Raw genomic sequence first — 13,510 nt, forward strand, 5'->3', positions numbered from 1 at the left:
TCATTCTTTGACGAAATATGTTCTTTTCCAAATCAAACGTTTTGGATTCTTTATATGACGCATTTCTTGTAAGATTGATTGGATGAAGGACGTCTGTGATATGTTATTTATTGTTATCAAAAAAATGAAATGTACTCCAAAAATAGGTCAATCCCACGCTATTTCGAAATTGAGCAAGGGTGAAAACATTCCCTTAACAGCTGGAAAAATTGAGCAAAAGCTATCTAAACGAATGAATAGCATTGGTTATTTGTTGTGGATTAAGGTTGTGGCAAAATATTTTTTAATATGTGTATTATATTATATAATTCAAACCAGTTATTAGTTAGTCATGTTGGTATCAGTACTGAGATGTGGGTATTGTCCTGTACCCAGAATGCGAACATGTAAATGTGCCTGGATCACATGTTGTTACATTTACTGAACAAAGCAATACCTCTGCAAATTCATATTCTATCTATGTAATGTCTTGTCTTTTATCTGGACCCTGAGTCTGTAATAAAGTTGTCATTCATTCATTCATTCATTCATTGCTTTGTCTCACACCTGATCATAAAGCACTGTGGAAAGATTGACACTGTTTGATCAAATGTTTTCTGCTCTTCTCTTTGTGTATATAATGAACAGCTTATGCTTAGTATATACATCATCTGTGTAGACTAACACTAACATCATATCACTGCCCCCCCCAACAGGGTGCAGGTGGAGTTCTATGTGAATGAAAACACCTTCAAGGAGAGGCTGAAGCTTTTCTTCATCAAAAACCAAAGGTCAAGTGAGTACATCCACCAGGGAACATCACACTCCCTCTCCTCCCTTCACCCTTCAGCTAAATTAACAAATACAATCGGGGAAACTGCTGTCGGTGATGGCGCATTATAACGTTCCTGCCTCAGTTTAGTTTCTTAATTACATTAGTTTCCTCGTTGTAATATATTGTATACGTAGGTGTGCGCACTGTTGCCCAGCAAGGACAGAGAGTGTGGCTCATTTATTGAGAAAGGAGGCAGCACTGCAGTGTTTTTCTCAATAGGAGATAAGACAACCTCTGACAAAAAAAATGGTGCAGCTTGGTGCATCGTGTCTGAAAGATGCTCATTTGCATCCAGTTTTAAAATAGAATTAAAGGAACTCTGTGTCTCAGGTAGAGCATGTTGTTGAAATATCCTGAGCACTGACACTGCTGTCTTCCCCTCAACGTGTCATTGTCGCTCAGCCGCCACAGTCTTTGACAGAAAACGACAGGCTCTAAAGAAAATGTCGCACATGGCTGCAGGGGCCTGTTGCTCTTTGCCATTGCAATTCTGCTGTTTGTTTACCTAAATCATTTTACCATTGACTCTGGCCTCATCTGGAGAGGTTGTGTCACGAGAGATTAGGTCGCTGCAGAGGCTGATGAGAAATGTTTAATACAACTAGCACCCCCCGCTGCCTAGCAAGCATGTCTGCAGCCAAGTCCTGCACATTAAGTGGTGTGTGCTTATCAGTTAATTACTCAAAAAGGATTATGATTCCACAAGCATTATAACTTATGTGCAATCCCACCAGTCATTTATCTTCCAATTGTACTCCTATTCACGAGAAGCCCATACATTTCCGGTGTTTTTATGTGTTATTCTTTGAGGATATAGAAGCTACATATACGTCAGAGGAAATTCGTTGTGACAGGGTGCCAGAGCAGCATAGAACTATATTAGTAATGCTTCAGGGCTTCTACAGATCCTGTCTCTTTTGGCCTTTCACTAAAGAAGTTTTTAAGCAAACAAACTTAAAACAGTGACAATCTAGTTGCATCTGTAGTCTCCTGTTGCAACACAATGACAGAGTTGTGACAAAAACACCGGATATTTAAACAAGATCATTTTCCGGTGATCATCACTTACATCAGTTTTTGAGTCATATGAAACGATATGTCTTGGTCCACAGGCCTGAGAATCCGCCTGTTTAACTTCTCACTGAAGATCCTCACCTGTGCCCTCTACGTACTGAGAGTGAGTCTGGATGACCGCGAGGATGTCAACGGCGACCCATGGTGAGAGTCACACTCCTACACCATTTCTGTCCAAATGTTTTGATAGTTGCTTTTTATTTGCTGGTTTGCAATTATCCATTTTGATTATATCTTGCTTCAGGAAGCAGTGTTTGCTCCTTTTGCTATCTTCTAATCCATCTCTATTATGTATCCTTTTATTCATTCTTGTCTTTTATCTTATTCCAAACCAACCAGATGACTTTTCGTATGCCAGTGGATCTTTCCAGGAATATCTTCCATTTGGCATGTCCAAATAGCAACAAATGTGAACGATATCTTGAGAGCAGAGAACATCAATATATATGCAAATCTCGTTTTCAACACTTCTAATATGTCTAAGGGGGAGACGTTTACTTGAGATTTACTCCTAAAACCACATTAACATGAATTCCCTTGTGTGAATTTGATTGCTTGAGGAAGTTTTTTTTGGTGCGTGTGAGTTGTTCTCCCTGTGCAGTCATTTGAAAGTGGTGGATTATTTGTATTCCTCTTACTGCCAGCAGCCTTTATACACACGTTGTTCACAAAGTTTGTTCTTTATTGCAACATACAAACTGATGGGAGTGTTTCCCAGTGGGTGTGTTTCCACTCACATCCACACACACGTTCTCACTTTTTGTTGTGTTCCTGTTTTCTCTACAGTGCAAAATGTCAGAATAACAGTACAGCAGACTCGGCAGATATTAACTGGTATGTTTCGATCAAAATGGCATTTCATTCTAAACTGAAGTGAGTTTATTGTCTACCTGGACATAAAGCATCTTATGGTTTTTGACAGGTGTGTGATTTTCTGGGTTACCAGACGGGAGCCTGTATGGGCGATACAGGTGAGGCGGATAACATAACAATGAAAGTGCACATAAATCAAATTCCCCTGCATGAAATGAGGTTTAATGCAGGATTCAATCCAACGCACTAGCAGCCATGTATTAGCTAAAAGCCTTGCATTTAGGTCGAGCAGCCAGAAGAGATGAGTTTGCAGTTGCTGGGTTCATTAACCTCCTTCTCCCCTTTGCTGCAGGTGACAGTGGCCTTAATCAGTTTCTTGGAGACCATGCTAATCACATATCTCAGCTACAAGGTAAGGGTCCATCCACAGTAGACAGTTTTTCTCTTTAATCCGAGCTGATGTCTTACAGCTGTTGGATCAAAGTCCGGCACACAGTCTGTTCTCTCCTACCGGCCCACACCTCTTAATGTCCAGTCCAAGTGCCAAGGCAGAGGCCAAGCTGTTCAAGATACAGGGCCAGAACACTTTTACAATCATTTTGGAATAGTTAGTTTGCAGGGCTGGAAGTGCTGTTTTCATTCTTGAGATTCCTCTAAAGGTGCACTTTGGTGCGTGTATACTACGTATTTAAAGAGCAGACTTTTATCGTAATTAACTCAAGATTTCACAAAAGGAAAGGGCAGTCTTTGTTTATGTACAAAGGCAGAGGGAGTATTTTCCCTTTCATATACAGTAATGTGTCTTTTAATGAGGTGGACACATACAGTATATTTAAAAAGACCTTGCAATGTAACTTATTCCAGTAACACTAGAACTATAACCAACAATATTGCCATACAAAAATGTATGAAATGGTTCCAAAAGTATGTGCAGAGCTCAAGCAAACATCCGGTTACTGAGATCCATTGTGGACAAATTATGTATTACAGTTAAAATCCTGTGCGTCTAGCTCGATTCTATACTACTAAATAATGTTAACTTGCCGCTCTGGTATATTTAGCATTAGCACTTCATTTATCATTAATAAATGAAAGTAGTGTATTAAATCACATCCACACCACACAACCAAGATAAAACAGCACTTTATTTTGTATAACTGTAATATTAAGGAGATATATTACCTCTTTGCGGTATGCTATGTCCTTAGCAAACTCACGTCAACGTTAGCACAACCACAACTACTGTACAGGAAGAAAAAATGCAAAAGGGTTAATGTGATTGTTTCAGCTAGCTAGCCCTAGCATAGTTTGCTATCATTTGAAAGATCAGGACTGCATTATGCCAGGAGCCAGGCTGCATAGAAATATAAGCGTTGCTGTGCTGCTCTGAGACTGGTAGTGTCTCTTGTACATATTCTTAATGTTGTGATGCTTTTATATTTTTTATTTTCCCTTTCACAGAAGGCTGTTTGGGGACTCATGTTTTTTTTTCCTGATGATGTAATTCAGCCTTGTAAAACGTTTCAAGTTTTTATTTTTCCCTACCAGGCTTTTTAATAGCTCTATCATAGAAGCCACCACCAAACTGCTCATTTCAAACTCTGCTGTGCACTCAATATGGGATTTGTAGTCAGTCTCACTCAGTGGATTGGGGTCAGACATATTTTATTGTTTGTTGTATGATCTTGGCTTTTTTAGATGTGCTGTTAGAACTAGGCGTTACCAATTACATAATTCATATTCCAGTTATGCAAGGGAACTAATTAACTTCAGAGAACATAAAAGCAACAGTAGAACATTAAGCATACTTTAATGTTCAAAGTGAACTCTGCAAAGTCGTACAATCTGGAGACATTTTGTTGTGATTTTTAATAACAAAGATTGTGATAATAATTAAGTTTCTGCACCATTGTCATGCAATAAAGACAAGCACTTGTTTGGAAAAAAAACTGGTCAATGAGAAGTGTTGTTTCTGGACCCAACATTAATTACTGACCTCTCCATTATTGCTTTAATAGACTCGGATCAATACTGAAAATATGAATATCAAAGAAGCATTTTTAATTGGTGGGATTTACAACTCAACATAACAATCGGTTGGCCTCTTGCCTGTTTCATGGTATTGTTATCTCTTTGAGCACCTGGAAAAAAAAGCGCTTAGAAATTAAATGTATTGTTATCATCATTATTTCTGGTATTACACTTCTCTCCAAAACCATCTGCGGTCTAATGGTTCAATTCATTATTTTCCATCATTCCTTTCCAGGGTAACATTTGGGAGCAGATCTTCCAGATTTCCTTCATATTGGAGATGATCAATTCAGTGCCATTTATAATCACAGTAAGTTATTTATTTTAACGCCTTGGCAATCACTATGGTCCATTAAAGGATTTACTAATGCATGATCAAGGTCATTTTGGTTTCATGTGTACCATCTTTCATCCAAGGGCATATTAATTGTCTTCATTGCCTTTCCTGTATTACGATTTATAGTTGTGGTTTTATTCCACTGATGTATTACACCTTTCTTCCTTCCTAAAGATCTTCTGGTGTCCATTGAGAAACATATTCGTTCCTGTATTTCTCAACTGCTGGCTAGCCAAAGGTGCCCTGGAGAACATGATTGTAAGTATTCGCAATAATGTGTTTCTTATATTGTGCAAACGTGTGCAAACTGTTGCTGTATTACATAAAAGAGAGCACACAGAACATGTTTGTTTGTCTTTTATCTCTGAGGGCTTCGATGGTACTTATTTTTCTTGTGGCGGCCATATTGGATACCCTTATAGTAGAGAGCTGGCTATGAGAGCTAAATGAGATTATACAATCAAGCTGTATGAAGAGAACTTAATTGAGCTGTGAACCAATGTGTCAATATATGTTTTTGAAGCTAGTGTTGTTAAACACATAGATGTGTAATATTGCATTGGCGCTGGGCTGGCTACTTCGATAAGTTAGCCTGCTGGCTAGTTATTGGGTATCACACCTAAATTCTCAGGTTAACAAAGCGAACTGTTTGTAAAAAGAAAAAAAAGATAAAGATTTAAAAAAAATTCAATGAGTTTATTATGAGTGATTCGTTTTAGATGAAACAGAGGCACATCCTTATTAAAAGCATTTCTTTTCAGTTATGTATCTATATAATAATAATAATAATAATACATTTTATTTGTATTGCACTTTACATTTGAAACAAACCTCAAAGTGCTACAGTACATAATAATAAAAAAAAAAAGATAAAGAAAACCATTTGCAAGAGTCAAAATGTATAAACAGGTTAAAAAACAAGTTTAAAAACACGTTTTTAAAAAGGAGAGGCAGGGTTATTAAAACCGGCTTAAAAAGCTAACCAAATGCTTTGTTAAAATGGTAGGTTTTTAGTGCTCTCTTAAAAGTGTTCACAGGTTGAGGAGCTCTGAGATGGTCTGGGAGTGAGTTCCACAGCCGGGGGGCAGCTGCACAGAAAGCTCGATCTCCCATAGTGCGGAGGTTGGTGTGCCGTTCCTTCAGCTTGTTAGTATTTCCCGAGCGGAGGCTGCGGGTGGCGGTTTGTGGTTCAATCAATTCCTTGAGGTAGGGGGGGGCATTTCCGTGGATACACTGGTGTGTTAACAGGGTGATTTTGAATTCTGTCCAGGAGGTGATGGGAAGCCAGTGCAGTGATTTGAGAATGGGGGTGATGTGCTCGTATTTGCGCACTCTCGTCAGGATCCTAGCAGCGCTGTTCTGTACGTATTGGAGCTTTTGAAGGCTCTTGCTAGGGATCCCGACGAGAAGTGCATTACAGTAGTCCAACCTGGAGGAGACAAAGGCGTGGACCAACTTTTCGGCGTCAGGAAGAGTGAGGGTGGGGCGGAGTTTAGCTATATTTCTAAGGTGGAAGAAGGATGTTTTGCAGAGGTGTTTGATGTGGGTCTCATAGTTGAGGCAGGGGTCCATTTTGACGCCCAGGTTGGTGACAACTGATGAGAGGGGAAGGTCCTGGTCGGAGAAGGTGATGCTTGTTATGGGGGATGATATGATATATGATATAAAGAGAGCTACTATTACTACATGTGTTCTATAACAAAGTGAGAACAACTGTATGAAATGGTGTATCCTGTTTCCTGATTGGGGTTAACATTAGATATTCAAACTAACTATTGAGCGAACCTTAGTAAACCTTGCTTTTACATTTTGACACACTAATAATCTGTGTTGCCAGGTCAGATGAGAGTATGTTGCCCTGACAGAGATCAGTTATATTTTGGTCTGGAAAAAATATATTTTCCTCAAAACTATGTTTAGGGGAGAACACAACACTTTTTTAAACGAAAGCAGAGCAAACAACAGGGGAGCCTAATTCAAAAAAAGAGTGTCAAGTGCATGAGGGAAACAAACAGAAAAAAACACCTAACACTTGTAGCATAAGAACAGCAGGGATACAAACGCCAGGTGCACATAAACCTGCTGTTTCAGTGTTACTATTGTCCAGGTTTAACCATAGGTGCAAAGTGACTGGTACATGGAATTCAAAGCTATTTGATGATATCCAACTGGTGTAGTGTGTCATCTCGCTGTGATTCGGATGAGGCCATGACAGTAAGAGCCTCATGCCAAAGCGGTAGTTAGGCAGATGGTAGAATCTGAGGCCAAGCAGCGCAGCACATGGAGAGAAAGCAAGGACATTTGGGGAGGCGGTGGCAGGCAGAACATGCTAACAAGGTGCAACTGAAAATGATTCGTTAGCTCATGAGCTTTGAAGATGGCTTAGCAGGAAGTACAATATGGTATAAAAAGGGGGGACAGTGTTGTTGGATAAAGATTGTGTTTGAACAATGTATGGCAGATTTTTGTACATGTTAATTGTATCCAGTCCATCTTCAAGGTCAAGAAAATAGCTCACTTTTTCTAGTAATGTTTGACTTAAGTTTTGATTGAAATTGTATTGATGACTTCTCAATGTTATAATTGGTCATCTAGATTGGAAATATTTCTAATTTTGGGGTTACAATGAACTCTCTTCTTTTGTCCAGAATGACTTCCATCGTGCCATCCAGAGGACTCACTCTGCCATGTTCAACCAGGTGTTCATCCTCATCTGCACCTTACTGTGTCTGGTTTTCACCGGGTGAGTGAGCCTCTCTTCTTCAGACGTGCATCTCTGACCATTACAGTTTTCAGAGCAGTTTACTGACCCACACTGTTTTCTGAGCTGTGTACAACATGACCCAGAAAATATTATCTCTCGTGCAGAAGGTATTGTGAATGTCGAGGCTAGCCTAAGAATATTTGGAAAAAGCTATACATTTTATAATAATAGAGATTTAAAATGTAGTGCTATTGAGCAGACATACTGTGCTGTTATTGGCACAGAATGTCTGGCAAGATAGCATTTAACTGAAAGATAGCATGAAAAAGCCTACAAAATATAATGTAAAGAGTAAGTAAGTTAATATTAGGAAGCCAGTTGGAATGTAATGTAATATCCAATTGTATTTTGAGTTCACGCTGGAAGAAGTGAGAAGTAAAATGAGCCGCCTATGAATGAAACTAGTTTCTAGAATTATGTGTGAATGTATTGACTATGTTAAAAAGTACAAGGTTAATATGATTTTAGCTAAAGAAAACCAAACTTTTTGACAAACCTTGATTATTGCAGAGCAGTTATTCTTTTTAATTTACAATAGACATTGTTAGGCCTACATTTCAAACAATTCAATTTAAGACATTTAAAGATCCCAGAAGACCCCTCCCTGATGTGCTTGGAAAGAGCAAATTGTAATTACAAAAATATTCCAAAAATATAACGCAAATAATTTCAAAGACAGGCATTTGTTATCTTGCATTCTGAACGATTGTGACCAATAAAATAGTGAGCCGATGTGAAAAACACTATCAACAGGACAACCCAGCAGTAAAGGTGTTAGATTAAGAGAAGAAGCCATCCTTCTTTATGTCTTATGTCTCATTGATCTACCCTTTTATAACTCAAATGTATTTTAATCAAAGCTGTTGCTTCAGCTGACCTTTAGCTCTTCAACAGAATCACTGTGCCTTGGCCATCACCCAGCAGCCTCTCTACTCTCACTCTTTCCACTGAGACATCTCAACTCCCATGAGCCTCAGGGTTTCATTCAATCTCCATCACAAAGGAATTGTCACAGGCAGTGATCTGGAACTGACAGAGCAATCAATGCTGTCACTTTAATTGAAAAACTGATATTTACTCTGATGCTCTTTAAACTTGAGCAAATTGGGTTTGATATCCAGTTTGCGAGGCTAAAACACACTGACATCGTAGGATACACATCCAAATGATCTTTACCCATAGGGGACATGTCTGTATTGAGGACCATTGAGTATGATGTCTCTTCTTTCTGCAGAGCGTGTGGGATCCAGCATCTAGAGCGAGCCGGGAAGCGCCTGACCCTGTTCGACTCGTTCTATTTCTGCATCGTTACCTTCTCCACAGTGGGCTACGGGGATGTCACGCCACAAATCTGGCCCTCACAGCTGCTGGTGGTCATTCTCATCTGTGTTGCCCTGGTGGTTCTCCCACTGCAGGTAATGACCCTGTAAGGAAAACTCAACTCTGTTTTTTCCCCAAAGTGCAGTGAGGGGATTCACATTTTAGCAACAGACCCTGTCTTTTCAGATCAGAATTTCTCACGATGTGCTGCTGATGTACTGATCACCTTACAGGGGATATCATTCAATATTAAGCCATCACTTGCTTCATCAAATATAACATTTAACCAAGTGCTCAAAAAGGTCATTCTGCATAAATCTACTTACTTGCTGTGTTGTTGTTTTTTTAGAGATAACAAACGTGTCCATCATTTTAAATGTTACCTGTCACTGCAGAGATAGAGGGTGAGAGATAGTAGTTAGGAATGAGCTCCTGCTGCTGGCAAACTATTGCTTTAGTGTCCAGACGGAAAATCTATCTTTCTTTTATTATTAATCTCAGTCTTGTTATATTTGACATCACGTCAATGTTGTTACCATTGTGTCAGTTTGAAGAACTAGCATACCTGTGGATGGAGAGCCAGAAGTTAGGAGGGAACTACAGCCGCCACCGGGCACAGACGGAGAAGCACGTGGTGTTGTGTGTCAGCTCGCTGAAAATTGACCTCCTGATGGATTTCCTCAACGAGTTCTACGCTCATCCCAGACTACAGGTACCAAAACAGTGGATTTCATTTCAGAAAGTTAACTATGTAGTCATATTTATAATAAGTACCCCTAAAGGAGGCTTTTTACTGTCAGAATAAGAATGGTTATGCAGCAAGCAGGACTATAATGAATGTGGATTTATAGATCATTTTACAGAAGTTGTATCTCTTTATAACAGTAAGTGGTCTGTGTAGTATTCCTGTCGCATAGTCAAATCAATTGTATTTGTACAGCCCAATATCACAAATAAAACATTTACCCATTCTCTGCAATTGCGGTCCCTAAATTCAGACGAGGGAACCCTCCTAAAAGAAACAAAAAAGGATAAATATGTCATGTGTACAGAATAACTGCATAATAAAATTGACTTTGAATTTAATTTTCCACAAAAATGACATACGCTGAAGAAGTGAAATGCTTAATGTACAATCCCACACACATAAAATAAAACCTGCAGCGTGATTTAAGTAACATATATGTATATCCCATGTTTTTCAGGACTACTATGTGGTGATCCTGTGTCCAACAGAGATAGACATTCAGGTTCGCCGTATCCTGCAAATCCCTTTATGGTCCCAGAGGGTCATCTACCTGCAGGGATCGGCCCTGAAAGACCAGGACCTGATGAGGGCCAAGTGAGTGAAAACGTGGCATGCATGCTTACCTTCAGACCAGCACAAAGACATAAAGACGGACAAAAATGCACTACTGTATATTGTTTCCACATTAAAGATGATCTGCCATTCCAACTGTCTTTATAAAACTGCGTAAATGCACTTGGTGGTTGGTCGGAAGAGCCTGGTACAACACCTCTTAATTTCTGCACACGTGCGATTTTAATGAATGAAATAAAACAAAATGGCATTTCAGTCGGAAAATCACACTGTGGAACCTGGCACCATGTTAATGTCTGTCATTATGGGGGATTGTCATGTCTTTGAGAGGTTTGACTCTAAATCTAGCACATCGTCTAGATTCTATTCATTTTAGGTTGTTAATAAGAATGTTCAAATTGCTTTAGATGTAAATGGAAAGTTTAAGTCCTCCACTGGCAAATCCATGTCCTTAAAGTGCGTATGGAGGATGAGGTACTTACAAGTTAACTTCGCTGCCCTCTGTCTGCACATCAGTGTAATGGGATTTCACTCTACACTGATCATCTGCTCACATCAAAGGCCACCTAAGACAGGCAGCAATGTACCGTGATGGATCCCATCGGAAGCTGTGCGACCTGTTCGTTTTGTCTCTGGACCTACAAAATATTGCACCACCATTCAGGCTTTTACTGTCGCTTCAGGGGAGATTGCTGTTGGCTTTCAGACGTTTTGCAGCTTATAATGTGATGCCAGTGGAATGGTGTCTCAGTATTTCTCACCAGCACATAACAGCGTGAATTGTAAATCATGAATCTGTCCAGGAGGCCGGACCCTTTTTATTCATTGAGCCCCTCTTCAATGTGCACAATTGTGCAGGGGATTCGATTTTATGGAAATGTCACGCACTGATATGTGATCAATAACATCACCCGTGCAGGTAAGCCTAATGGAAGGATCAGCCATGCCATGCTGAAACATTTTCGTTTAGAAAACATATGAGTTTTTCCCCCCCCCTTGCATTTTGCTGACAGTACGCTCCGATGTCACACAACAGCAGATGGTTTTCATGCTAGAATGCAGCTTAACCTTTTCAGCCTTCGTCACAGGGCATTAGCACTCGTAGCTTTTTTTTATTGATCTCCGTAAATATTACATTTAACGTTTGGTTGAATGTTCTCCTCCCTAACCTGTGTTTCTCTCTGTCCCTCTGTTTCTCTGCTCAGGATGGACGATGCTGAGGCCTGCTTCATCCTCAGCAGCAGGAATGAGGTCGACCGAACTGCTGCTGTGAGTCTAATACACAGGGAACCTCCTCAAGATAACAATATTTGAACTGAGCAATTTCCCTTCACACTCTCCTTCCATTATACAGTAGCCCAGAGGGTTTGAGATATTCAAATAATGTTGTGATTATATTGTACCTTCCATTGAGATTTGGGAACACACAAACACAAGTAACTGAGGCAACTTTATGCTCCATAAAATTCAGATTGCTTTTACAAATGAGCCACTGGGTGAATGAAATGGAGCTATTTCTTCTCCCACAGGATCACCAGACTATTTTGAGGGCTTGGGCTGCAAAAGATTTTGCTCCAAATTGCCCTCTGTACGTCCAAATTCTCAAACCTGAAAATAAGTTCCATGTTAAGTTTGCAGGTAAGTGCAAAAAGGCTACAAACCTGCCAAAACAAAGTCATTTACGCACAATTGTTTTAAGTTTGATGTAATATATTGTTGAGATGTATCCTTTTCATCAGATCATGTAGTATGTGAGGAGGAGTTCAAGTATGCCATGTTGGCGCTGAACTGTGTGTGTCCCGCCACGTCTACCCTGGTCACACTGCTGGTTCACACCTCCAGAGGACAGTGAGTACACGCTACCATTTTACAATTACTGCTACTAACATTAGCAATTATGGATTTACAGTGATAGCCACAGTCAGAATATCCTTTTTATAACTGAACAAGTTATCATTATGGTTCTGGATCTCGACAAAATGCTATACATGTATTGCATTATGTTGTATCGCCATATCTTTACATTTCATTTAGCTGACGCTTTTATCCAAAGCAATTTACAATGACTGATTACAGGGACATTCTCCCTGGAGTAACTAAGGGCTAAGTGCATTACTCAAGGCCATATTTAGTTATCAAATAGAGGAATGTGGTCTTGCAGCCAAAGTAATCGAATTGTTTGAATGTTTACCTCTGAGGAATAAGACTTAGTAGCTTGTCAAGAGTTGGATGATCAAAATTATGCGACTGTAGTAGCTGTCATTTAGATTTAATACCACCGCTAGCTTAGCTTAGCTTAGCACGAGGACAGGAAATGGAGGAGAAAGAGCTTGCTTTGTCCGAAGCGAACAATTTTGCCTACAAACAGTTTTTTGAATGGATTAGACAAACAAGAGACTATGTAGTAACACTTTAGAGATGCTAATAGAGAGAACCAGGCTGTTTCCAGTGGTTATGCTAAGCTAAGCTAACTGTATCCTGGCTTCATCGTCTTGTGCACATGAGAGTATTCATATTTTCACATTTTTGCAGCAGGAAAGCGGTGAAACTCTAAACTTTAAACATTTTTTTTGTTTTTACTGTCATTAGTTATCCCAGCTTTGAATAAATCAGTAAAGCTACTTAGAGATGTTGTTAACTTGTTTTTGCTTAATTTGTGTTGAAACAATAGCAAGAGAAGATTACCTCGTTCCAGCCTAACATTACTTTTGTGCCTTGGCTCCATTAATTGAGATTAAAACGAACCAATGACTCATTAGTAATGCTTCTAAAGCAGTTCAACCTCCAAGAAACTGAACTCCTCTTACTGCTCTTTTAATGTTCAATATCTCTTTGAGTAATCATTCCAGTGTAGACAGATTCAATTCCGCTTGGATGATTGATAGAAACAAAGATGACAGCTTGTTTACAGTCCTACAGACTGTACCTGGTGTGTGTCTCTGCAGAGCTGAATACTGTACTGTCAGCCTCTGGAGAAACTTTTTACTGTCCAGTCAGTTTTCATCACCAAAGTTCCTGCTCGGCAATAAATCGGTC

The 13,510-nt window shown here is 39.5% G+C and overlaps 1 protein-coding gene across 1 annotated transcript in view; it reads left to right on the top strand.

Moving 5' to 3' along the window:
- Positions 1-695: 695 nt before the first annotated feature.
- The window catches only part of LOC104961280 (potassium channel subfamily T member 1), a gene marked incomplete at its 5' end in the record, with an annotated part of 32,355 nt that continues 19,540 nt past the window's right edge, over positions 696-13,510 (top strand). Inside the window, 14 exons of the mRNA XM_010789549.1 lie at positions 696-775; positions 1,927-2,032; positions 2,675-2,722; positions 2,811-2,859; positions 3,054-3,113; positions 4,968-5,042; positions 5,244-5,327; positions 7,718-7,812; positions 9,068-9,248; positions 9,701-9,865; positions 10,359-10,495; positions 11,680-11,743; positions 12,004-12,112; positions 12,214-12,322. Coding sequence (XP_010787851.1) covers positions 696-775; positions 1,927-2,032; positions 2,675-2,722; positions 2,811-2,859; positions 3,054-3,113; positions 4,968-5,042; positions 5,244-5,327; positions 7,718-7,812; positions 9,068-9,248; positions 9,701-9,865; positions 10,359-10,495; positions 11,680-11,743; positions 12,004-12,112; positions 12,214-12,322 — 1,362 coding nt within the window. The remainder of the gene's footprint in view (positions 776-1,926; positions 2,033-2,674; positions 2,723-2,810; positions 2,860-3,053; positions 3,114-4,967; positions 5,043-5,243; positions 5,328-7,717; positions 7,813-9,067; positions 9,249-9,700; positions 9,866-10,358; positions 10,496-11,679; positions 11,744-12,003; positions 12,113-12,213; positions 12,323-13,510) is intronic.

Source organism: Notothenia coriiceps, unplaced genomic scaffold, assembly GCF_000735185.1.
Source record: "Notothenia coriiceps isolate Sejong01 unplaced genomic scaffold, NC01 NC01_scaffold00033003, whole genome shotgun sequence".
NCBI lineage: Eukaryota > Metazoa > Chordata > Actinopteri > Perciformes > Nototheniidae > Notothenia > Notothenia coriiceps.